Source organism: Camelus ferus, chromosome 3, assembly GCF_009834535.1.
Source record: "Camelus ferus isolate YT-003-E chromosome 3, BCGSAC_Cfer_1.0, whole genome shotgun sequence".
Taxonomy (NCBI): Eukaryota; Metazoa; Chordata; class Mammalia; order Artiodactyla; family Camelidae; genus Camelus; species Camelus ferus.
Window position 1 is genome coordinate 68,357,837 of NC_045698.1, and position 25,740 is coordinate 68,383,576.

General features: G+C 35.9%; 1 protein-coding gene across 1 annotated transcript; it reads left to right on the plus strand.

Moving 5' to 3' along the window:
* Window positions 1–805: 805 nt before the first annotated feature.
* FAM174A (family with sequence similarity 174 member A) lies at window positions 806–24,353 on the plus strand. Its single transcript, XM_006184074.3, has 3 exons — window positions 806–1,393; window positions 13,421–13,555; window positions 23,783–24,353. The coding sequence occupies exons 1-3, from the start codon at window positions 951–953 to the stop codon at window positions 23,784–23,786; spliced, it is 582 nt and encodes a 193-aa protein (XP_006184136.3). The 5' UTR covers window positions 806–950; the 3' UTR covers window positions 23,787–24,353.
* The last annotated feature ends 1,387 nt before the right edge of the window (window positions 24,354–25,740 follow it).

Consider the following 25,740-nt stretch of genomic DNA (forward strand, 5'->3'; position numbering starts at 1 on the left):
TTACTGATGTCAAAGTTAAACAGGCAAAAAAGACTTTATTCAACATTATCGCAAGAGAGGAAAGAAGCCAGAACTCTGAGCTCAATTCCCCAGAAGTAACAAAAGGCTGAAGAGATTTTAAGAGTAGGGAGCCTCTTAGGCCAACTCTGTTTAGTAATTGGTTTTAGCCAAAGGGAAGTAAATTTCCCCCTTAACTTCGTGACAGGAGGTAGTTTTACAGCTTGGAACAATATGCCTGCCTAGATTAGGCTCCTACCCTTCCACAGAGACCGGGAGATAGCGCTGCTTTTTTGTTGATGACATTTCAAAAGGAGGGTTCGTAAGTCCTTATGAAAGACAGTCCCGTATTGTAAAACCGACAAAAACTTTTTAAAAGACTTATATTTCACAAATGCAGCGAATGAATGCACGGTTACAAGTTTTCTAACGTAAATGCTCCAAGGAAAGGGAGGTCACGGATCTAGAGGCAGGAAGTACCTGAGGTGAGGGAAACGTCAAGGCGGTCTCAATAAATGATTAGCTGTGTCTCTACAGTTTTGCACCAATGAACTCAAATTATGAGCTGCCAATCTTTCATGGTTTCTTCACGCAAACAGTTGTTGCACACCGTACACAACGTCCTTTCGTTTACGCTCTTATTCGTGAGCCAACCGCAGAGCTCTTCCCCTCGCCTGTGGCCGGGCGCCTGGGCAGACAGCCGTGCGCGTCTGACGTCACTGAACGCGCCAGCCTCTGCATGTTAGCAACCGAAAGCGTCCGTAGTAGCAGTGGCTGCTGAGATGTACGAACTTCCGGTTCTCCCGACTGCTGCCGCCTCTGCCACCTGCTGCGGCCGGGCCTTAGCCTGGGATCTGGCCACCTTTTCTTCGTTCTTCACTGCGCCCATGGTCCCACCTGGAGCCCGGGCGGCGGGCCCTGCAGCTCCTACGTGGTGAGAGGACGGTAGGGGGATGATGAAGGCGAAGCACTGTAGCTGCTGCCTCAGCCGCCTCCTGGCCTCCGCCCTCCTGCTGTTGCTACTGCTGCCAGAGTTGAGAGGGCCCTTGCCAGTGCTGCTGCAGGCGGTCGCGGCTGCGCCGGATCCTGGGCCTCCCGACCGTGGGCCGCGGACCCTGCCGCCCCTGCCACCCAGGCCCACAGCTGCCCAGTCCCAGGCCCGCGCTCCGCCCGAAGCCTTGGGGCCGCGGGGCGCTGAGGGAGGCAATGGCAGCATTCCAGGGGCGGGGCTTGCAGCGGACGACCTAGGCGGGAAGGCAGGGGAAGAAGGCTCAGTGGGTGGCGGCCTCGCTGTGAGCCCCAACCCCGGCGACAAGCCCATGACCCAGCGGGCCCTGACCGTGTTGATGGTGGTGAGTGGCGCGGTGCTGGTGTACTTCGTCGTCAGGACGGTCAGGTGAGGCGAAGCCTCGATGAGCCTCCCTCGCAGGCCTGAGATGGGCTGCCTGGTGACCTGGCAATGCAGATTTCTGTGACCTGGCGTTGCCCTCTCCCCGCCCCCAGTATCAGGGGTACCTGCCTGAGTGAGGTTGTGAAGATAACTGTCTTAAAAGCCTCTGGAACATTTAGAGAAGTTAAGCCACCAAGTAGTTGCTCCCTTTCATTTATACATTATAAATTAGTACCCAAACTCCAAAGCAGTATTTATTTAAGTAAATCGTTAGTAATACACAATGACCTTACTATGGGTATTTTATTTTATAAAATTTAAAAGAGAAAAAGTTATTTTTTAGCAGCAGGTACTTAGTATTGGCTTTTAATCAGCCACCTAAGTAATTATCTAAGTAATTTTCGTAAGTAATATTAAGTTTCCCACAGTCCACCTTTTTTGACCTGGAAACGTGACAGTTTTGTATGGTTCAGTCTTTGTCAGAGTTCCCATTAGTCTGAAACATCTAGCATTCATTTTGCATGGCACAAAGTATTTCAATGCAAAGTGTTTTCAGTTGCATGATAAAATGGAAAACTGGTATCTATGCAGCAAAGGGGGAAAAAATGTCGTAAATGTGATCCGGTTTTAATATTGGACCATAAGTTTAATATCCTAACAAAACTATATCTGATTTTAAATTTACAAAAATTTGAGTTAGTAAATGGATAAATTTGGTATTTCACCCACAAAAAACCTTAAGTGAATTCATCTATAAGTAGTAATTCTAAGTCATTTAAAAGTTTAAACTTAGTTTCTTGAGCCTACTCATATTACAGAATGTTAGATTATAGAATTATTTTAATTTCAGATTTGTAACAGGTATGATCCCTTCAGTGACATCTTTCATTTTACATCTGATGAAACTAACCCAGACAAGTAAAGTGATTTATCTGGAGTCCTATGGGGTCTAATGATCATCTATGATTATACAATCCATTATTTGTTTTGTTTGAATTTTTTTCCCATTAATGTGATGTCTGTGTCCTGACCTATGATCAGCCTTTTGCATAAATAAACTGGGTCATTATTTATAACTACCAGGTTATGAATAAAAGTAGGTGATTGTCACTTATTTTTTACTCCACTTAATGCCTTATCAAGTGTATAAGTAATTATATAATCAAATCAGTGATATTATTGTTATAAATAACCTCCATTTGATACATTCCTTTGTTACTAAAGTAAAGTTATTTTATGGCATCAATCATGATATTAAAATATTCCAACCATGTAATAAGATTGATATCTTTAACTGGGTTAGTTGGGGACCACCTCTGAATAGCTGACATACAGAGCCAAAACCTCAGTTAGAAGGAGCCAGCCAAAAGAGCTGAGGTAACAATGTCTACATAGTTTCCTCCTGCATAAAATATAGTAGAGGGTAGGTTTGTAGGAATGCACTGGTTTATTCTTTTCCAAACTGTTTCACATTTTTGCTTGTAACTGCCTGCCCTCTACTATTTCATATATTTAAATGGATTTATTTAAACTGAAAATTTCCTTTTAAATAAATCTATTATTTGTGAATGGAAAAACCAATATCCCTTGGCTTAAACTACTGATTGAAAAAAAGTATGATGTAAGCCAGTGGTTCTAGACATGTGGTCCAGGGAACCCTGGAGGGTGGGAGGGTTCTCTGAGACCTCTTCAGAGGATCTGCAAGATCAAAACTATTTTCAAAATAATACATTCTCTTATAAGTTTATAGGATATAAGAAGTTCATTGATACAGTTTCAAATTCCACATTGCAGCTAACTTTTAAGAAACTACTTCTTGTTGAATTTTGGTGTAGTATCAAAAAAGAATAAACACCACTATTTGGAAAGGATATTAAAATGTACCTCCCTTTTCCAAACTCGTATCTATGTGAACCTAGATTTTCTTCATATCCTTCAACCAAACAACACATTGCAAATGATTGAATGCAGAAGCAGATATGAAAATCTAGCTGTTTTCTGTTTTCTCTCCATTTTCTATCTAGTTCTATCCATTTAAGCATCCAATTAAATGCTTAATTTAATTTAAACATTAAAGGGATTTGGAAAAAATCTAAATCTATGCCATTTTTCACCTTTTTTTTTCTTTTTAATGTATTTTTCATTAAAACTATGTTAACATGTAATGATTTATTATAGTTTTTAAAAGCAAATAATATTTAAAAGTTTTCTTACATTTAATTAACATTAAGTATTGAGATATATATATATATATGTAATTCATATAAATATAAGCTCTTTGGGGTCCTGAATAATTTTAAGAATATAAAGGAATCCTAAGACCAAAATATTTGGAAACCACTGGTGGAAACAGTATTATTTGAAGTATATACAGCTGGTTCACAAAAACGCACAAGTGCAGGCCCACTTTCTGTCAAAGAGAAAATTAGAAAATGTTCATAAGGTGTTATAGACGTATTACCAACAAACTAAGACTTTCCTGATATAAAGAAATATTAGAAAAAAATTGAAGCAGTAATTATTTTTGTCACTACAGTTATTATTTAATGTATAGTTCCTATAAAGATCCAGAGCATCCTAAATATTATGTTTCATACACATATAAATAATGGACTCATTATGGATGGACCCATTATATGGGGGGCCCATTATATGATGATCTAACAGCCAAATTGTGAACCTATAGCTAAGAAAAACTGCATTCGTTAACCAGCATCTAGTACATTCATTCAGTCCAAGTCCTAAATTTAATTGGCGACCTGATATTTGAAGCTTGATTGAAGCTAACGTCTGGACAATGTTCAGAGCTCATACTTTCTGCTTCCAGATTATGAGATGAAAACCATTCATTTTGGTAAGTGCGCATTTTGACCCCGCACTTCCAGAATATATGTGACAGCACACCAGCATTATTTATTTGTGCCAAGGGAGAAAAATGGGGCATTAACTGGTATGAAAAAACACTGAGAATATTTTACTTGTAAAATACTTGAACTCCATGGAACTTCCATATTGTTTTGTTTTAATCTAATTTAGTTATAATAAATACGTAACTAGAAATAACTTCCCCTCTGAGTCTGTAAATATTCCAAAGAACAATTAGATTCTCTCTGTAGAAATTGAAATATATATAGAAGGAACAGCGTAGGCTTCCTAAGATTAATATATAATCTTTATGAGAAAAAGCTCATTGTCTGTCTTAGTCTCTACTATATCACCAGTGGGTAACACTATGTTCAATACTGACAGGCTCTGAATAACTAGTTGCCTAACAAATGAGCGTTCTTAGTTAATTCTCGTAAGGGATCAGTGTGAAATTAAGTTGCTGGGGAAGACTCAAAAACTTGAGAACAGAGGCTATTATCATTTTTCATCTAGGACTAAGAAGTTTTTTCACCCGGACATTTAATGAATAAACTAGGTTTGATTAGACTGAGAAAATAAATGTTCAGGTAGTGAAAATAGTTATTTTATCAGATTTTTCAAAAGAAATAACACCCCTCTTCTATTTCCTCCTGTATACTTTTCCTTTTACACTTCTGTCTAATATTAAAGAAAGATGAGATTACTGCTTATATCAGTTACTATTTTGGTTAAACACATAAAACAACCCTGGCTAATGCATGGGCATTTAGTGAAAGAATTCTGAGATCTCAGAAAGTCAAAGAGAAACTAGGGGATCAGGTTCTGGGAGCAGGCAGTAATTAAGTCAGCTTAGGAGACAAGACACCAAAATGCCATAGAGGTTTCTTTGTAGGACCATTCCATTGAATGGGTATGAAGTAGTTTTCAGTCTCTTTGTCCCTCAGCTCAGGAATCAAATTCCATGGAAGGAGAAATATTAGGTCCACCTATTAGCTCACCAGACTGTGTCTTGTGGTAGAGATACTACCAATAAAGGAATATGAGTGCAAAAAGGAAAAGGATACAGTTACTGAAAACAACTTATGTACACCTCCCCAGTCCATCTTTGCTCTAGGCTTCAAGGAGGAATATAAATTATTCATACCCACCTTGCTAGATATTTTTTAACCCAGTGGTTTAAAATGCCAGTCCCTAGGCCTGGCTCAAAAGTGTCCTGCAATTGGACTAGGTCCCTAATCACCTCCAAATTATCAAATGTTCTTTATTCTACTGGAAGTGTCTTTATTCTGAATGGTTGGACTGAGTTTGTTACCAGTCATTTAATTCTTGAGTAATTTTCCTCTATTGACTTCTATTCCATTATACTATCCTTATCCTGTTTCAGTATAGCCTTACGGGAAGCCAGACTCTCTTGAGTACTAATCCCAAGAGCTGTGTAGTTACTCCTGGATGAGTTGCATGACAGCTTTAAGGTTCAGCTCAGGTTTTGTAAAATACAGAAAATGGTAGTAATTACTAGAAAGGATTGTTTTAAGGATCTATACAACGTACTTAGCACAGTTTCTGGCACATAATAACTGCTCCCTGAATTTCTGATCTCTTCCACTGATCCCCCCCTTTTCTTCTATAAGGACATAATCTAGACTTTTGAAAGTGCTTCTTTTTATTTAGCTGTCTATTTATTCATTTAATTGAATGAAAGATTCTTTAAATTCTGTACTACTTAACAATTTTCAAAAGTTTCACACAGATGATTTTGTGCTTCTAATACTATCTCTTTAGTCTGTTCTTCTATGTGTGATAACAGGATTTTCTGTCTTTAAGTAATATTTATCATGTGTACAGTTCTGAGAGATAAAAGTAATGAGGTTAATTTGTTGAGGAATTGGGGCCAGGGCAATGCTTCCCAACATTTTCCATGTCATGCCATATCTAGAAATTGATATTCATGTGGGGTAAATGCTTGAGACTCTTTGTCCTTATCTCTATCTACCTTGGACCCTGTTAGCTATTCCAAAGGACTGAGGGGATCTTTGTTTCGCAGGGCAGTAAACCATTTGCATGTATGACACAATGGTTGGGGAGTGTTTATAGAATGTGGACTATGTAAAGAAGTAGTTGGACAAGTTATCATATGGGCCACCTTTAAATCCAGAGTCTTTAAAGACAATCAGAAACACACACACATTTGGGTGATGGTAGATTGACAACCTAACTCAGAGAATCTCTGATGCTCAGTGCCGTTATCAGTTAGGAGGTTTTTACCTGTAACAGAATATCCAATTAAATGTGACTTTGTTATTTCTTACCATGAATATGATCAGGCCCAGGCGTGAGTCAGTGACTTTGTGAGATTATCAAGAAATCTGGCTTTTTCCATCCTTGTGTCACCATGGGATGGCTACCTCAGCTTTAAGCATTATGTTTTCACACAACAGTAATCTCAAACAGGAAGAAGAGAAGGGAGCCTGAAAAGAGGCCTTCTCTTCCTGTGTTCTTTTTTTTATCAGGGAGAAAATCTTTCCCAGAAACCCCACTACTTGAGGTATCCCCTCTATTTCATTTGTTTGAACAGCTTCATCTGCTTAGCCCTAAACAATGACTGACAAAAAAAGAAATTACATTTTCATGATTGATTTGCCCCAATTATGATCACTATGTATCTCTTAGGGCTGGGCTCAATTGCAACAAAATCATGGTTCTGTTAAGGCAGAAAAAGAGTTTCCTTTAGGATAAACAAAAAGCAGATTCTGTTACAGTGATCAAAACTGAGATACCCTAACCAGAAGAACATAACTGTACTTGTTACTGCAAGTAGCTACCAAGTTATTACTTTTTAATCATGAAAGGATGAACCAGAAAATGCAATTCACTAAAACACATATCCAGTCTGGTATAATATAAGGTCATTGTGTTAGGGATCATAAGACTGGTGGCTAATTTTGTGACCTTGGTTAGAATTACTTTGAATCATTAGGAAGACAATATAACTTAACGTTTAAGAACCCAGACCTGGGAATCAAATTGCTTGTGTTTGAATCCTAGCTCTACCATTTACCGTCCCAAATTTAATTTTTTCTAAGCCCTGACTTTCTGTAGGTAAAATGAGGATACTTACAGGATTGTTGTGAGGATTACATCAGGTAATGCTTGTAAGCTGCTTAGCTCAATGCCTGACATATGTGCACACTCAGTAAATAGTTACTATTCTTAGAGTGTTTGGGTTTTGTTTTGTTTTGTTTTGTTTTGTTTGTATCTAGAATTACCATTGTAATATATTTTGGGAGTTTTACTGTATTTTCTCATACCTCTCCCATACCACATTCTGGTGTCTGACCTCTGAAATTATAAGTATAATCAGCAAGAGGTTAGGTCTGACAAGGCTAGAGAGGAGCAAAGGGAAAGGGGGGAAAAGGAGATTCTAAGAGAAATCTGCTAGAGTGTTGGTTAGAGCCGGTCAAAGAGAAGGTGGAATGAATCTTGGCAATACTGGTTTATAAATAAGACTTTAAAGTTTGTTGGGAAATAAACTCATGCTGAACTGGTTAGAAGTGGCTGTCAGGAGAATCATCAAACTTCATATTCCTAGCTTTAGGGCCTAAAAGAAAGTACCAAGACATGCATGTAAAGACAAAGAGGAGAGATGACAAGGGAGCTATGTGCTGTGCACTTTCATACAGGACACGTCATATATGACATTTACTTTGGGTTTACTTCACTTGGGAGTACCCACCAAAATACCATCAAATGGGAGATAAAATCTAAACACAAGAGCTGATGATATATGTTGAATTACAAGGAGCTGGTTGAGAAAAGGGGTCTATCAGAGAAAACAAAATTGCAATATCCTAAACATAGATGACTATGCATTTAAAAAAACCTAACTTTTAGGTGTTAGCAGTGAACATTTTACTGGAGATGAGCAGGAGGGGAGTCTAAACAAAGATTCCCTGTTGGGGAATGTTCCATTTAGTGCTACACTTGATCAAGGTTGTGACAGTGACAGAGCTGGTAACTGATAGGCTGATAGAGAAGACCCACACATAACTGTGAAAAGAAGCCAAAGGAACTCAGAAGCATAGTATAATCTGTCAACTTGGAATCAATAGCTCATGACAGCACCATGCTTTACATTAAAGTGGAATAATCATAATGATCCTAAGAGATCAAAAAGAGTTAAGTTAACTCATTTTATCCTGTATATTAAGGCAGGGAGAGCTGTAGCATTGGATATGGCTCCATGGAGAAGGCTGAGGATTTAAAAGAAAAACAGCATTTTGGCTTTTAAAAGGATAAACTTCAATTATTTACTGTGTAAATGAAGGATAACTACATGTTAGAATATGGTAAATGTCCATACCCAAAAGATAAAAATAAAACTCCACAGCACAGTATACAAGATGAATATTGGTGGTTCTAATTAAGGCAGTGTATGAAAATCACCTGGGCTAAAACAGGTAGGCTAATCCTAAAACATCCTAAATGAGTATCTTAAAGGTCCTGGAGTGAATGCATATTTAATATGCTTAATTATTCTAGTACTTTATGTACATGTGTGTATCCTGAGCCAGAAGGCTTTTATCCAAATTACAATTTTAAAATTGGCTAGCTCCCTTAGGTTTTGCTGTGGTATGTTCTGGAGATGATGTTCTTTCAGGCTTCTCTTATACTAGAGGTGATGATTTGCATATAAAATTGTAGGTATCTTTGTTATACAGAGAAAATGCAAGATATATGTGAATCTGTATATTTCGGTTGAATAATTTAGCAGATGTTTATAAGCCATCTGCTTTATGCCAATCCTTGTGTGTTGTAGGCATAGTAGTAAGAACAGATCTGTTTCCTGCTCCCAGGAAATTAGTGGTCTAATAGGGAAGACAAGTAGTTACACAAATAAATGTGCAAGTACATCTTTGATAAGTACTTTAGAGATGTATGTGGGTGATATGGAAGCCAATAGGCAGTGTGTGTGTGTGTGTGTGTGTGTGACCTAGTTAAGTAGATTAGGGTAGGTTAGCCTTCCCTGTAAAATGAATAGGCAGTAACATAGCAATATTGTGGTGGCCAGTGATGGAGAAACATGGCTATTATGAGGGAATAAGGGAAGGCTTTATCACTGGACTGTAGAAAGTACAGTAGAATGTAGAGTGAAGAGCAAGGTGAAGCTGGAGAAAAAAGTATGAGCCATCTTGCATTGAACTTGACAGGCTATATCATTACTCACTGCCGAGCAGTAGGAAACCACTGAAAATTTCAGAGGATGGAGGGGAGGTTGGTGAGTGACCAGAGTAGAGGTAGACAGTTATGAAGCTATTTTAATAATCAAGGCTGTGGTGAGCACTATGAGTGAATTTCAATGACCCTCCAGAAGTACAATCAATAGGACTCTGTGATTGTAGCCGCCATGGAGGTACCCTGATCAAACCTCCCTTTACAAGACCCTGCTCTGGGGATGGCCCCTAACTTCCACAGCTTTGGATCTACCACAGCCTCCATGCTGGGGCCATGACCCGTTTTCAGCCAGTAATTGAGTGTAGCCAAACCTGGCCATCCTGATTGACAGAGGACTCCCTTCTCTGATGGGCGTCTTTTGCTTAAGGCCATCCTAAAATATCAGGTCAAAACTTTCTCAGAATTGCATTGCCCTGTACTGCTTTTCCTACGCTTGTCATCCTTCCTTTCTACCTCACAGATGTCAGACCTGTATCACCCTCTGTAGGATTTCCTCATCTCCTGCTGCCTCCCTCTTTATCCTTCAGAGGATAAAAGTCCCCTAATAAATCTCCTCCATACTGTATTAGTTTGCCAGTGCTGCTATAACAAAGTACCACAAACTGGGTGACTTTAAACAATAAAACTTTGTCACCTCAAAGTTTTGGAGGCTAGACATTCAAAATCAAGGTATTGGCAGAGTTGGTTCCTTCTGAGAGTTATGAGGGGATGTTCTGGGCTGAATGTTTATGTGTCCCCCAAAATTCATGTGACTGCATATGAAGATAAAGCCTGTGAGGAGGTGATAAAGGTTAAATGAGGTCCTAAGGGAAGGGTCTTCATCCAAGGGTCTTCATCCAACAGGGCTGGTCCCTTACAAGAAAAGGAAGAGACACCAGATCTCTCTCTCTCCCCCGTGCACACAAAGAGGTCATGTGAGCACACAATGAAATGCCTTACAAGTCAAGGGAAGAAGCCACAGAATAAAACCTACCTTGCAGGCGCCTTTATCTTGGACTTCCCAGCCTCAGGAATGGAGATAAATACATTTCTATTGTTTAAGCCATCAAGACTGGTATTTTTATGACAAACTGAGCAGACTAATACAGAGAAGGTTCTGTTCCATGTCTCTCTCCTTGGCTTTTAGATGGGCCATCTTCATGTTCACTTGGTATTCTCTCTGTATGCATGTCTGTCTCTAAATTTCATCTTTTTATAAGGCACTGGTCATGTTGGATTAGGGCTCATTCTAATGACTTCATTTTAACTTGAATGACTCTGTGAAGACCCTGTCTTTAAACAAGACCACATTCTGAGTAACTAGGGGTTAGGATTTCAACATAAGAATTTGAGGGGGACACAATTCAACTCATAACATACTTATCTCTTATTAGTGTCTCCTTCTTGAAGAATTTGACATTTCAAGTGATGGATTAGGTTTCAGGATGGGATGAGAGAGATTTCAGATAAAATCATTTTTACTTTATGTTTTATACTGGATTGGATTTCTTCATAAAAATCATAGACAACTAAAATTGTGGCTCACCAATACTTTATTTGCAATTTGTCTCAGTGCAAAAAAAATGAGTTTCAAAACAATTCTTGGTCACTAATTTACCTTTTTTGCCAAAAATAGTCAAGGCAAACATTCTATATCATTAGTTTTACATTTATTAAGATTTCCTCTGCTTTATCATTATGCCTGATCACATAGAAGAGTGTATGTATATAAAATATACACTAAATAATATATTCCTCAGTCTAGTTTTGAGTGTGCAATAGAAGAAATTAAGGAATAATATTACTTATATAATTCCTTACTTAATAATACCCTACAGGCATTCAGTTAACACAGGAAAATCAGGTCTGTATAGCACGTTACAGCAGGTTACATGGAGTGGTTTTCTCCCCTTCATAGAGCAGTAAAATGAAGTGGAGTTTTATTCTGTTGTGTTTAGTTTATGTGGCATCATACATTTTTACATAAAATTTTATCAACCTTACTTTAGTAGTTTAGTTTTATTTTTCAGCTGTAGCTTTTACATGTTATTTAAACAGAAATAATTCTCACCAACCTGAGTGTAATGGAACATTGAGGAATCTGCATCTATTTTAGACAGCTATTTGAATAATAACTTGAATACTTAGAAGGGATCTGTTCAAGATCATTTACCAGGCCATGCCATGTAATGAATGAATATAATTCAGTGTAATAAACCATATTGCTATTTTCTTGTGTTTCTTAGGCTTCCATATTTTCCTCTCTACACATTTATAAAGTCTCAATTTTTTTTGTTAACTAAGAGTCAACAAAATTTATTTTCAGATTCCAGTATGTATTTAATTTATCTAATAGGAAAGTACACATATCTGTAATTATATGTATGTCATTATCAATAAATATATAGGCAAGTTTGGGCATCATGAGCTTAATGAAAAGATTCATTTGTAGGAAAAGAACCACACATGTTAAAATTGCATGAAGTTTAAATCCTCCTTTACTCTATTGTTTAAAAATAATGGAGACTGCATATTAAAAAATGAAAGTAGCCTTTTTACCTAAAATTTCAGTATATTTTTATGTGTGTTGTGTTTTATATTTAATGTTTGTTAGTATTTTACATAGATATTTCACTGAATCAGACCAATAAATGTATAGCTTTACAGGTGTTTCTGGCTTTCCCTGAGAAAACTCACTGCACATGGTTATAAATAGGTGTTTTATTATATTTGATGTTTTTATGTCCATAAAGCTGTCATGATCATGCAGCCATCACTGCTTCTATCTTTGGACTTAGGAAAGATATTTTGAGGGAAGTTACATTTCAAGTTTACATTCTTTTGAACAGTATACAGGTTTCTATTTGACTTATATGAATTAGTAACATTTACTAAAATACTAAATTCATTTTAATTGAACTGCATTCCCCCATTGATTTGGTGCCTAAGAGTGCACTGTCTCTGCTTATGAAATAAGTTCTTATTAAGGAGTTTGGATTCCTATTTGGAAGGTAGTAGTTGTATACACGATTAAAGGACAGTATAAGCTAGAATAATTAATAAAGTGCTCACACCAATGCAGTCAAATATTTACATTATACACAGATAGAGAAGATAGCATTATTAGGCAGATTAGAATAGTCACTCTTTGAAAGACTGAGAATTCATCTAGGGTATGATGATGACCTTGAAAGTGGAGAAGAGAGAAGTCAGCTGAGATAAATTTCAAAAGTCCTTAAGCTCTACATGTTCATATCATTTCCATTTTAAAGACTTGCCAAGGTATCCTGTGACTGGCAATGACCTGGCTATTAATATATTGGCAGTTTGATATATTATATATGACTGCAAGAATCTGATTTATTTCCAAAAATAATTTCACATGATACTCATTTCTTCTTTGTTGATTGAAAATGCCAGAATGTTTGGAAAGCCATGTGATTTAGAAAACTGAGCAACAGACTGGCAAAAGGGAAGAGAATAAATTATAACTGAATATCCTTACCTTATTCTGCCAGTTGGTTTCACACTTGGGTATTTGCTTTTTTAGGTCAAAGCAATACATGCAGATGTCATTAAGTCATGTGGTTCAAAAGGACCAGTAGCGAACTATAACTCCCCTGTACTTTTCTATTCCTACTTCCAGTGTCAATAGTTTAATCATTTCTGTTCTTAGTTTTTCTCTGATTTACTGTTAAAAGTCTTTCAACATTACAAGCTGACAGAGAAGAAAGTATGTCAGAAGAAATGGTGATGACACACAAACACACATGAGTAGGCTTTGTTTAGTGAATAATCCTAGGTAGTAAATTGTTTGCATTTCTGAAATGCAACCATTCTGATATTGAATGCCTCCCATGTCTGAAACAAGGATAGTTTTTAGTTTACAAATAAATATAAAGATCATCTATGCTACATTCAAATAATTTTTATTCTTTAATATGTCCTATTTAATAGGATGAGAAGAAGAAACCGAAAGACTAGGAGATACGGAGTTCTGGACACTAACATTGAAAATATGGAGTTGACACCTTTGGAACAAGATGATGAGGATGATGATAACACACTGTTTGATGCCAATCATCCTCGAAGGTTAGTGTTAAGCAGTTTAATTCCATAAATTAGGAGGCAACTGAAAAAGTAAATTGAAAAACTAAAGTAGAATCTCATTTAACAGTTTTTATCCTAAACAGTTATACTCAGTTCTGTTTAATGAAGTTCTTTGTGCTACCCAACCAATAGCTCACATTCTCATTGCTTTGCTAAAGTAGACATAAACAAGAGAATATCATCCCCCAAAGAAATCTTTACTGTAGATCTCCTTGCAGAGCTTTGTCCTTTTAACTGCTACATAGTTAACTGGTAAAATATGTATTAATTTTGTGTATGTATGGGCGGTGGGGGAGAGAGAGAGAAATAATAATAAACTTGATTTTCTTTTTGCATTTTGAAAATATTTTGGTTTTAGTCTAGGTTATTCTATTAGTTAACAGTGTTTCTGGCAAAGTTGTAGGACTAATGGTCTATGGTCTGAAAAGTGTGGCTGTCTATTCTCAGATCTATTCTCACTGAGTGTTAAGATTTTTCCTGAGAGATTTGGATAAACAAAATTACATAGACATAGACTTGTTCCAATGCAAACAGAATGACGAAAGGAGGCAATAAAGATCCCCCTCAATAGAAAAAGGCATGTTGAAATAGAGGAGGAATTATTTGGGTTAGAAAAAACCAGAGTCCAGAAGCAGGTACAAACACAGAGAGAAACAGAAATCTGGGGATCAAAAGACAAGACTCAACAAAAATTGGGCTATAAAATCAAATATATATATGAGCTTTTAGTTACTGGTAATTCAGTCATAAAATGCTAGATGTACATGCAAAATTGTATTAGAGACTAGATATACAAACATGAACAAAACAACTGAATTTGTCCATTAGGAACTCAGTCTTTTAGTGAAAATAAACATGAATAAAATACACAAGAATGTATTTATTTAGAACATTCAAATATAACCCCCGAAAAGCCTTTAAATTGCCTATGAAGTATTGTCCAATTCCCATTAAATCTAATATTGCCCGTTGTTGCCTCCTTCTTTAGGTATGAACCAGTTGAAGCGTTTAGGAGCCATTGTGTGTAACAGATACTTACCTTTATATACTAGAATCATAGTAAGAATAATTGTGAAATACAGCTGGGAACCGAGACTGAGGGAACAGCTCATCATTTCTCTCACCTTGAGCTCACCCTACAGAAGGTGCTTATCGAGTAGGATGGGGGTAGAGTCTCACTTTTTATATTACTTCTTTCTTTTAATTTTCTGCAAAGTTTTTATAGTATTCAAAAAGTGTAGGATTTATAGTATTTTAAAAAGCTAAGTGCATATGAGGTATCTCTTCCTTACGTACAGAGAAAGGGAAGACAAAAAAGGAAGTTGTTGACTTAGGAAGTCCAGGTTGTTTCCAAAGAGGAACTGGATTTGAAGTATTTCAAAATACTATTTCATCTATTTCAAGCGTACTGGACTAAAGACAAAGGTTGTTATAGTCAGCAGCAACTACCCAAAGTTTGGTAGTTGTGGAGGACGGTCGTTTGTTCAGGGCATGCGAACAGAAAATGTCTAGAACGCAGCCTGTTGTGTGTACCTGTGTGTTTATATATGCAGGATATTTCACATGAGGATCAGCTGTGGCAGGTTACAGGGATGTGCAAGGGTTTGGTGTGTTAGTTTGTTATTTGAGGGAAATATGAAGAGTTTTGTAACTTTTTAAGGAGTTTGGTATTACCCTGCTGTCACTGGAGAACTATTGATGCTGTTTGACTGGAGTGTATATAATCAGATCATATAGTGGGGGCTCAGAACACAGAACCAAAAATGAATGGTCCAGAAAAGCCTTTTGGAAGAGATACGTAAATTGAGACTTGAGAAATGAGTAAAAATTAGCAGAATGAAAGGTGGACACAGGGGCAGGGGTTGGAGAGAGAACTGCAGGCACAAGGTACCAGAAGCAAAAGAGAAGATAGTGTATTCCAGAAAATAAAAGAATTTAAATAGATACTGTATTAATATGTGTGAAATACAAGAATGGGTGAATGAATGATTTTTGAGCTTTGAATGCAAAAGAAAGAATGATGGGTAAGGCAGAACAAAGAATCAGAAGGCAGATTGTGATCCATGTTAATCAGTTAGAAATTCTTCTACAGGTTACAGAAAGCCACTTGGAAAATTTTAAGACAGGGGAAACATAATCAAAGCTGTGTTTTGAAGATTACTGTGCATACATTGGAAAAGAGTAAGGCAACCAGGAAGAAAACCAGTTAGATGGTACACATCCATGGGGTGGCCTGTGCTAGGTGGTAGCAAGGGAAGTAGAGAGGAGTAAATTATTGAAGAGGCTTTGAAAGATATTCTGAACAAGATTTAGGTATTGTGTTTGGAGGGTGAAAGAGAGCGAAATGGTAATAATAATGGAGAAGAGGTTTCAGGGGTAATGATAATGGATAATTATCAATGATAATTGATAATTAAACCATCTGGAGTTTTTTAGACACCATTTACTTGAAAAACAGGAAAAACTTTTAACATACATATGTCTAGATAGAGAACAGTAAATTGTTAACTGTGCTTACCTATTCATTCATTCATTCATTCATTCATTCATCCAATAAACAAATGATAGAGCAGCTAGTTTATATAACAACTGTTTAATGCCAGGTACTGGCCTCGGTTCTTAGGATACATTAAAGCAACAAAACAAAATTTTTTTAAATCCTGATTTTGTGAAACCTAACTTCTAGTGGGGAAAAGGTGAGGTTGGGAGGTTGGCAGTTCATTTTCATTTTCACTTTTCTTCTGTATACTTCTGTGTTACTTGATTTTGTTTTTCTTCAAAGTGCATATATTCATGCATTACTTTAAAAAAAACTTTTTGTTTGAGAATAATTTCAAATCTACAGAAAAGCTACAAGAATAAAATAGTACAAAGAATATTCTAAACTTTTTATCTAGAATCACCTGTCCTTAACATTTTACTTCATTTGTTCACCTGTGTTCTCTCTTTCCCTCTCACAATATAGATACAGAAGGATTCATCCCTCTCACTTTATATTTAAGTGATGTTCTGATGTTTCCTCATAATTAGATTCTGGGTATGCGTTCTGAGCAGAAGTACCACATAGATCTTTCTATATGCTTTTTATTGTATCATATCTGGAGACACATGGTGTCTATCTTTCCTTCATTAGCAGTGGTAATTGTGGTGTACCTCTTCAAGGTTTTGTCTGATTTCTACAGTATGTGCTGTCTCCCCCCCCCCTTTTTAAATAATAAAGAGACATTTTTAAATCATGAAAATATTCTGCTTCTCATCAAAATTTCCCCCTAGTTTTAATACCTATTTGTCGTGATTCTTGCCTGATCTAATCTTCACTATGATAGTTGCAGAATAATGATTTTCCATCTTCAACATTTCCTCCATATTTATCAGTCAGCATTGATGTTGTACTGTTAGCAAGAGCTTACCCTCATTTCTTCTTTGTCTGTCTGTCTGTCTATCTATCTACTTATTGACAGTATGGAATCATGATTTTCTCTTTTTTCAAAAGTTTATAACTCATTAAGGTACTTGCCAGTGAGAGCCTCTTAAAGCTGGTTCCTGTGCCCCTGTGACTTGCTCCCATTTTTTAAAGCACTTCCTTACATTCTGGCCTAAAAAGATGTTCCATGCTCATTTTGTATCTACTCTGCTGCAGCCATGGAATTGGCCATTTCTCCAAGGAGCCTTTGGGTGGAAGATGAGCTCCTTGCTACTGGGTATCCTTGCTTCTTGGCCCTTTCAGCAGACAAGCCTATGAAATGTACACACACACACACACACACACACACACACACAAACACACACTTTTTCATTAAAAGCAATGATAAACTATCTGTCATATATTCCCAGGCAGTCTACTAAACTCTGGGGACATATTGGTGAACAAAAATTGACAAAACATCCAGCCTCATGTCATTAAAAATCTAGTAGATACACATACATAGGCCAGAAATACAGAACAAAGAAGTTATACCTGGACTGGATTCCTAATTACTGTTTTTTGACCTTGCCAAAACCAGAGGTAACATTCTTCTCTAGGCCCAACCTACTTTTGCCCCTTTTAAAATGAGCAATAAGATGGATATTTCAGAACGCAAAGAAGACGAGTTTTTCTATTTTCCTTGTATTTTCTTCTAACAGTAGTAAACATCTTTAAAATAATACCTATACTGATTTTAGGTCTCTACTGTGATTTTTTTCTAAGCCTATACACACATGAACTTCTTTTCCTCTCACTTTGAGGAAACTAGACTCACTTCTTTTCTACTAATGGACAGCAGTTTCAAAGAAGTATGGGTAGAGTTGTGTTTCTGCTCCTATTAGCTTTTGTAACTTAGAGATTGTTTTCTGATGAGATATACAAGTCCAAACTCTATTACTTCATTTGAAGTAGATTCAATGGGCAGGACTTTCTCTGATCTTCTAAAGTTGGCATTAGTTATTAAACATGCATTATGCCATCAATTTACTTACCATTTCACATTCATCTTGTAGAAAAGATGTATACAGATCTTCCTTGACCTATGATGGGGATATGTCTCGATAAATCCATCATACATTGAAAACACTGTTACGTTGAAAATGCATTTAAAACACCTAAGCTACTGAACATCATCGCTTAGCCTGGCCTACTTAAAACATGCTCAGAGCACTTACATTAGCCTATAGTTGAACAAAATCACCTAACACAAAGCCTGTTGAATATTTCATATAATTTACTGAATACTGTACTGAAAGGGAAAACATACTCTTGTGATCCCATGGCCGACTGGGAACTGCGGCTCGCTGCCACTGCCCAAAATCACGAGAAAGTATCATACTGCATATCACTAGCCTGAGAAGATATCAAAATTCAAAATATGAAGTTTAGTTGCAACTGAATGCTTATTGCTTTCACACCATCATAGAGTCAAGAAATTGTTAAGTCAAACCATCATAAGTTGGGGACCATTTGTATAGAATGTGATTCACTTTAATAACAGATGATAATCATGGTTAATGCTATTTTTTGCTCCCAATAAAAGGGAAAAATCAGTATTTATATGGAGAGTTATCACAAGGTCTTCTTAGGCCCTGAAAGAGGATTTTCACTACAGGCTTGCCAGAGCAGTCATGTAAATGGTAGAAGAAACCAAGCAAATGGATGATAGTGGTAGAGAGAATGTCTTTAGAGGGATGAGATCAGGCAGAGGTCCTGTTGCTGAGCCAGGGGAAACCTGGACAGAGTGGGCTAACAGAAATGTAACAGGTGTGATTATTAAAAATCACGTATTAGTGAACACCTACCTTAGTGTAGGAATGCCAGACCCTGTGCTAGGTTCCTAACCTGTACAATGAAATCATCAAGACTGTCTTGCAAAGTAGTTCCTATTGCTCTCACTTTAAAGATAGGAAAACTGATGCTCAGAGAGTTTTAATTTAGGCTTCTCTTCTTGCTGCAATCTCATTCCATTTTTTAAATATTTGTTTGATTTTTACTTATAAAGAGAATAACTCTAAATCCAGTTCATTCTGTCTTCTATACCAGCACTTGCTATTGTTCTTTTTTTGTCAACTGAGGAGCCCAAAATGAGGAATATAAACGTTATTATTTGCCTGCCTTGCCAACTGCAGTGCAGAATCATACTAGTCTACAGTATAGCTCTGGTGATTCTTGTTGGATCATCTCTTATTGATGCTCCCTTCACTGTTTAAGTGCTTTCCAGAATTAGTTCCTCTTCATTTTCCAAATACTATCCACAAAGTAACAGGAAGCAAGTCATTTCCAGAGATGTAAATTAGTTTCATTGCTTACAGTTGAACACAGCATAAAGCTATCCTTTTGTAGTCAACTCTTTGTGAGAGAGGTATTTTTTAATGTGGCTTTTAATATGTTAAAATTTTAATAATGATTGTTAGCGGTGGTCAGGGTCAGGATTTGAAATAATTATTTTCACTGTTTCTTTGCATTAGATTGAACCATATGAAACTGTTAGTATATGGTTTAATATAAATTTCCTAAAGGAAATTTATTATTTTATAAAATAAGATACAACAGATACAACTCCAGGCACAGTACATCAGGGCTATGGCTTCTGTTATTTGAGATCCCCTTGGTTCTTGCCATTTTCATGTGTGGGCTTCATTTATAGGCCAATAATAGGATGATGCCAGCAGTTCCTATAATCATGCCCAGAATGGTAATTTTCAGTGGAAGTTAGAGACCAGCTATTTTGTTTCTTTCTTAGGAATGAGAAAGGTTTCGCCACAAATTCTTAAGAGTTTTATTTTTGTTTTTCTTTTCTGTATCATTGGTTATGTGATCATTGCTAAACAAAAAACCCTGGCAAGAAAAATAGAAGTACCACAATTGGTTAAGAATTATCATTTGGGATTGAATGGATGTTGAGGAAGGAGTTAACCACCAATTACCACTATATCCAGTAATTTAAGCATTGAGATTAATCTAGTCAAAAAGGGGAAAATTTGTAGGTATACGGAAAAAAATAGCTCAAGCAGCTTAGTTAATATAACTTCTCTTGAATTTGCTATTGATATTCTAATTTTGTACACTAGCATAATTTACTTTATTTGGTTACTGAAACATTTTGCACAAGGAATTACAAAGCTGAAAACTAAATATCAATTCTTTAACACTCGTCTAGGACGTTTCAGCACTCAGAAAAAATAACTGATGGAAATCAGAGACAGCTATATATTGACCAAAAATTACCTTCATTTCTCTCAAAGAAAAATGTCGGAAACAAATACTGATACCCAGTCTCAAAAACATGGTTTAGAAAAGTGCTTTATAACATGAAACAAGTGGAAATAATACTTATTGCTTTCTCTTTTATTTCTGCTAAAAAGTAAATTTATTATTATTATTTTATAATGATGTACACTAAAGGACATTCTGATATTCTTGGTAGCAGCTGCTGAAAGCTAGTACTTCTATCACTTCAAGGCTATACCAGTACTTTCTGCCAAGTATATAATTAAAAAAAAAAAAACCTCAATTTGCTTTTTAGCTACTTTTATCATGCTTCATTAAATTCAATATTGTATTGTATGTGTTCATTACAATTGTGCTCAGTGTTACTTGGCCATGAAATATTTTCTGGTTATTAACATCAGCATATCAGAATCAGAAAGCAGATGTGATGTAAATGTTTAACCAGAAATTCTCCTTAAGAAGATCTTATTCAAACAGTTATCAGTTTGAAAATAGTCCTAATTTCTAAATCACTACCTTTAATGTGGAGCAATAACATTCTATCAGAATAAACACTAAGGCTATTCTAAGTTAACAGAATGTGTATAGATATGTGTCAAAGTACTAATGCTTACTTTAGGTAGAAATCGATATTTAAGGGTGTCCAGTGGTGTGTTACTAATAGGATAGTCTGTACTTTATCCACTTAAAGGGAACTATGCTGTCCTTGCCATTCCTCAAACAGGTAATAGAAGAGAACCTTCATGTAAGATTGGGGGGGTTGTATGTTTTACTGTTCGGTGGACATTGAGCTTTAGAAGAAAATTTGCCTTGCTCCATTCATCATCACAATGTCTTTATTGGTTAAGGAGATAACTAAGTTGTATCTTATTATAACAAATGTTATATAACATTAAATTCCATTTGGTAATGCCATTTTCTCATCTCAGTGCATGGTCTAGAGTTGTCCTGTTTAATTTGATAACCATAACCATTTGTGACTCTCCAACATTTAAAATATGACTAGTGTGACTGAAGAATTGAATTTTTAATTTTATTGGATTTTAACTCGTTGAAATTTGAATGTAAATTGCTAATTGTGGCTCGTGGCTATTGTGTTAGACAGTAGTACAGACCTAGAGCAAAAGTGTTTGATCTAGTCTAAACTAATTCTATCAAATGAAGACCCTTATAGAACAGTTGAATCACAAGTGTCTGTTCATAGAGCAGTTGATCTATTTAATAAAATGCTTACTTACTGCTTTGGTCCAGGATTTATATTCTGCTGTGATAATTTGGATTGCAGCCTCTCTAAGGCATATAGTGGGATAGATGGGCACGGGAGGTGGAAGATAGCCTCCCGTAGGGTTGATTTATATGAATGGGGTTGCAGGACAACACAGGGACAAGGACCTCAAATTTATGGACTGGAAAAGTACTAAACACAATTATTAAGGCATTAACCTTTCCAGCCTTCTCAGATTGTTAATTTTTTAAAATCCACAGACATTATATCTCCTGAAAAAGGACCTAGGAGAAAAAGACTCCAGGGATCTAATATTTGCAAATGTATTTAAATGAACAAAGGATAACAATACTCTTGACTATGCTGGGACAGATTTTCCAAGTTAGCTCTTAGGTTGTCCTTGAAAATAATGCCCTTTTTTATTGTATCATTGTATAATGAATAGAGACAACATTCTTGAAGCTTGAAAAATACTCAAACTGAGGTTTCCATAAAATGTATTAATACTACACACATTCTTTACCTCATAGAAAATTATTTGGTAAGAATATTTAACATGAGATCTACCCTTTTAAATTTTTAGGTGCATAATATAGCATTGCTTACCATAGGTACAATGTTCTATAGCAGGTCTCTAGAATGAATTCACCTTTCATAACTGAAACTTTATACCTTTTGAATAGCAATTCTCCATTCCCTCTCCCTTCAATCACTGGTAATCACCATTCTACCCTCTGCTTCTGTAAGTTTGACTATTTTTTACTACAAGTAATAGAGAACCTAGAATTACAAAGACTCCAAAGTTTTTCTCACATCATAAGAAGCCCGCAGTAGTTGGCTCCTGGCATCAATTCAGTGGCTATATTTATGCAATTTTCTCAAATCTTTCCTGACGCTCGTTTTATCCTGGTTATATGGATGCTGCAGTTTCAGCCATTACATTTGTATTCCAGAAAACAAGAGGGTGGGAGGCAAGAACCCACACCACCTCTGTCTCTTTATCAGGAAATCAGAATTTCTCAGAATTCTCCCCTTCCTCCCAACAGACTATCACCCTATTTTGCTCACATAAATAAATAAATAAATAAATAAATAAATAAATAAACAAACAAATAAATATTTTATTAGCATATGAAAAGGAGATAAGAAATATTGAGCAGATAGCTTATAATATGTCACTCTGACTGTTCAGAGTATTTTCTGAAAGTTAAATTTGGCAACTGCAAAAGAGAAATGTTGGGTTTGGCAGGAGGTGGTCACTGAATGAAGGCAATAATTCTGAAGAATTATTGTTCCTGAGTAGCAAGTTTTTTTAAAAACCTTCAATGTCTTTTTTTTAAAAGGCTTAAATTTACCCTCAAATTAAAATATATTAGAATCTCATTAGCTTATAATAATCTAATTGTTGGAGATCTATTATAGATTGTTTACTGAAGATTTGGACAAAACAGTAAGTTGGAAGAGAGTATTACTTATTCTCATAGATAACTCCAATGAAGTTCTGTATGTTAATGATGATTACAAAGGACGATTTATTAAGTTAGTACAATCTGCACACCTTTGACTCCGGATGTAGTAAATGCTTTTGGTTGTAATGGCTCTTATTAGCTGAAGTTTCTTGGAAGCCATGATTTGGATTAAGTAACAGTAAAGCCTGATGTATGATTAGAATTAAGGTCTATAAAAATATTTGTGTTAAAAATGTCACCTCATATTACTATAAACTAGTCAGTAAGGTAAGAAAATGGGCAAACTTACCATATCAAACGTTTATAGAAAACCTTATCTTCTGTATGGATAAATTTTATGACTGTATTATAAATATTAAAAGCATTTTTTTTTCTGTTTCATAGATTATACTTCCAGGCCTGCAGCTTCAATTAATCCTCAGTTTTGAAGGTTTAGAAATGGTATCAGTTAAGAATTGTTTTTACAGAAACTATAAACAAATAACTACGTTGTACGCTTAAGTTAACTGAGGTTACTTGTGAATATTGCCTAAGGATATTACTTTAGTGTGACCTGAAATAGCAGCTCATTGTATATAAACAGCCCACACTCACTGTACATAAAATCCCTTTGAAAAAGTTAGAATTATGATTTAAAGGATAGTATCTGATATAATTAATATAGACAAAGTAATCATGTATTTTATTGGAGCCATTCATTATAATTCCCATAGATTAAATACTTTATCTTCCTGACATTCCAAATCTTTGGGACTATTTCAAAATGTGTTTAAATTTGTTCCAGGAGCATTTATAGTATTTTTTTTTTCTTGCAGATAAGAATGTGCCTTTTGATGAGAGGACTTCATCTTTCTACAATGAAGAGCAGAATTTTTATGTTTAAGGAATAAGAAGCCACTTTATCAATGGGGGGGTATTTAAGTTACATATATTAAGATAAACTTTAATTTGTTGTTACAGTAAATACTGTATCATTTTGTTTTGTATTTTTATGTATAGAAGTGCTCTTAGTGGGCTCAGAGTTGTTGGGAGTAAGCTGTACTATAATAGAAATCTGAAAATAACTTTACAGCAGGGTGTGTTCTGATCGGCTTTTCTTTCATGCTTACCTTATTACTGTAAACTGCTTTCTGTACTAATCAGTTAATGTGGGGGTTTTTTTGCTGGTTAAGTTTTAGGGTTTTGTTGGTTTGTCTTTCTGGAACTATAAATCCCAACAACCAAATGGTGTGTAAAAATAATTTTAAAATTTCTTTACCAAGATGTATTTCCCATTTTTGTGGGGAAAAGAAGCCAAATTTATTACTTTGCATTTAGGTTTTTTAAATATTAGAAAATGCCTGAGTTGTATGCAAAACAATAAATATGATTTAAAATTCTCTTAAAGTGGTACAGACAGAATATGTTTACAAAATAAACCCAAGACTAAAGTTACCTATTAACATACATATTTTATATGCTTTCTAGAAAAATCTGTCAAAAAGGTTATTGAATTGTAATAATGTCCTTGTTAAATTATGATACTACTTTAATTAGATATTTCAGAAACTAGTGAATGTCAAAGCCATTGAATTTATTCACAGTATTGTGAGAGACAGAAGTAATGGTGAAAACATGCTCATGACAGTATGGCATGGAGAGTAAGGAGTTGAAGTATGTGCACAGACTTTGGAGTGAGATAGACCTAGATACAGAGACTGACTTCATTATCTTCTGAACATGTTATTTAACCCAGTTGAGCTTCAGTTTGTCACATTTTAAAAACTAGAGGAGAACTTACCGGAAAAGTATGGGTCACAAACTCCTTTGCCTACAGGAGCCAGGGAGGTAATTTAAATGTGTGTGTCAGCATACACTGGGTCATATAGTAGTAACAGATGGTCCCCAAATCACAGTGGGTTACAGCAAAGATTTATTTCTCACTCATGCTGCCCATTTGTTATGGACTGTGATTCAGCTCTTCATTGCTTTTTATCCAGGGCCAAGGGTGATGGGGAAACCTCTGCCTGGAATATTGCCTTGTAGCTAAATGTCCAGATGTGGTGAACTGCATGCTAGTTCATAAGCTTCTGCCCCAAAGTGATATATTTCATTTCTATCTACATTTTATTGGCCAAAGCAAACTCTGAAGCCACTCTGGAATTTAGCAAGTCAAGAACAGGAATCCTGTAGCAATGAGGTAAGTTGGAGTATTTGGCCACTTCAGATGCGGACTTAGTTTTACCTGTATGTTAACTGGCTTACCACAATGAGTTAAGTCCCCCTCATATCAGTGTATTTGTGTACATTGTGTAAGCAAAGACTAAATTGAAAATATAATTCCTCTTCTGAAGGGGTCAGCCTCTTTTCAGCTCCCACTAATAGTTATGAGAAAATACGTGCCCACTGTTGCTAAGTCTTTTAGTTTTAATTTCCAAAAGAAGGCAAGACTCCAGATTTTTATATGAAGTTTCCTCATTTAAAAATGTTAAAACAGAACACATTTTTAATTATATTTAGCCCCATACCTACCATTTTGTGATATTTGAAAATCATATACTATAGAATTTTAGAATTAGTGGTAATTCATTTAATAATTATTATTTGTAACTGACTTTTGCCCTAAAGCTAAATTGAAGTAAAAAATCAAATCTGCCAGAGAATAAGAATTCTAATTATTAAGATAACTTAAAGCAATGATAATTTTCATACTTGATCTCCAGGTTGGCTTTAAAAGGGATGTTACCAAAATGTTTTAAGCTGTAGCAGCAACTTTATTAGAAATATACAATTT

What these genes read in the sequence shown, in the direction of transcription:
- FAM174A (XM_006184074.3), top strand. Translation starts at nt 951, where the DNA reads ATGATGAAGGCGAAGCACTGTAGCTGCTGCCTCAGCCGCCTCCTGGCC. An exon ending in TTCGTCGTCAGGACGGTCAG is followed by an intron (nt 1,394 to 13,420) that starts GTGAGGCGAAGC and finishes CCTATTTAATAG; the next exon opens with GATGAGAAGAAGAAACCGAA.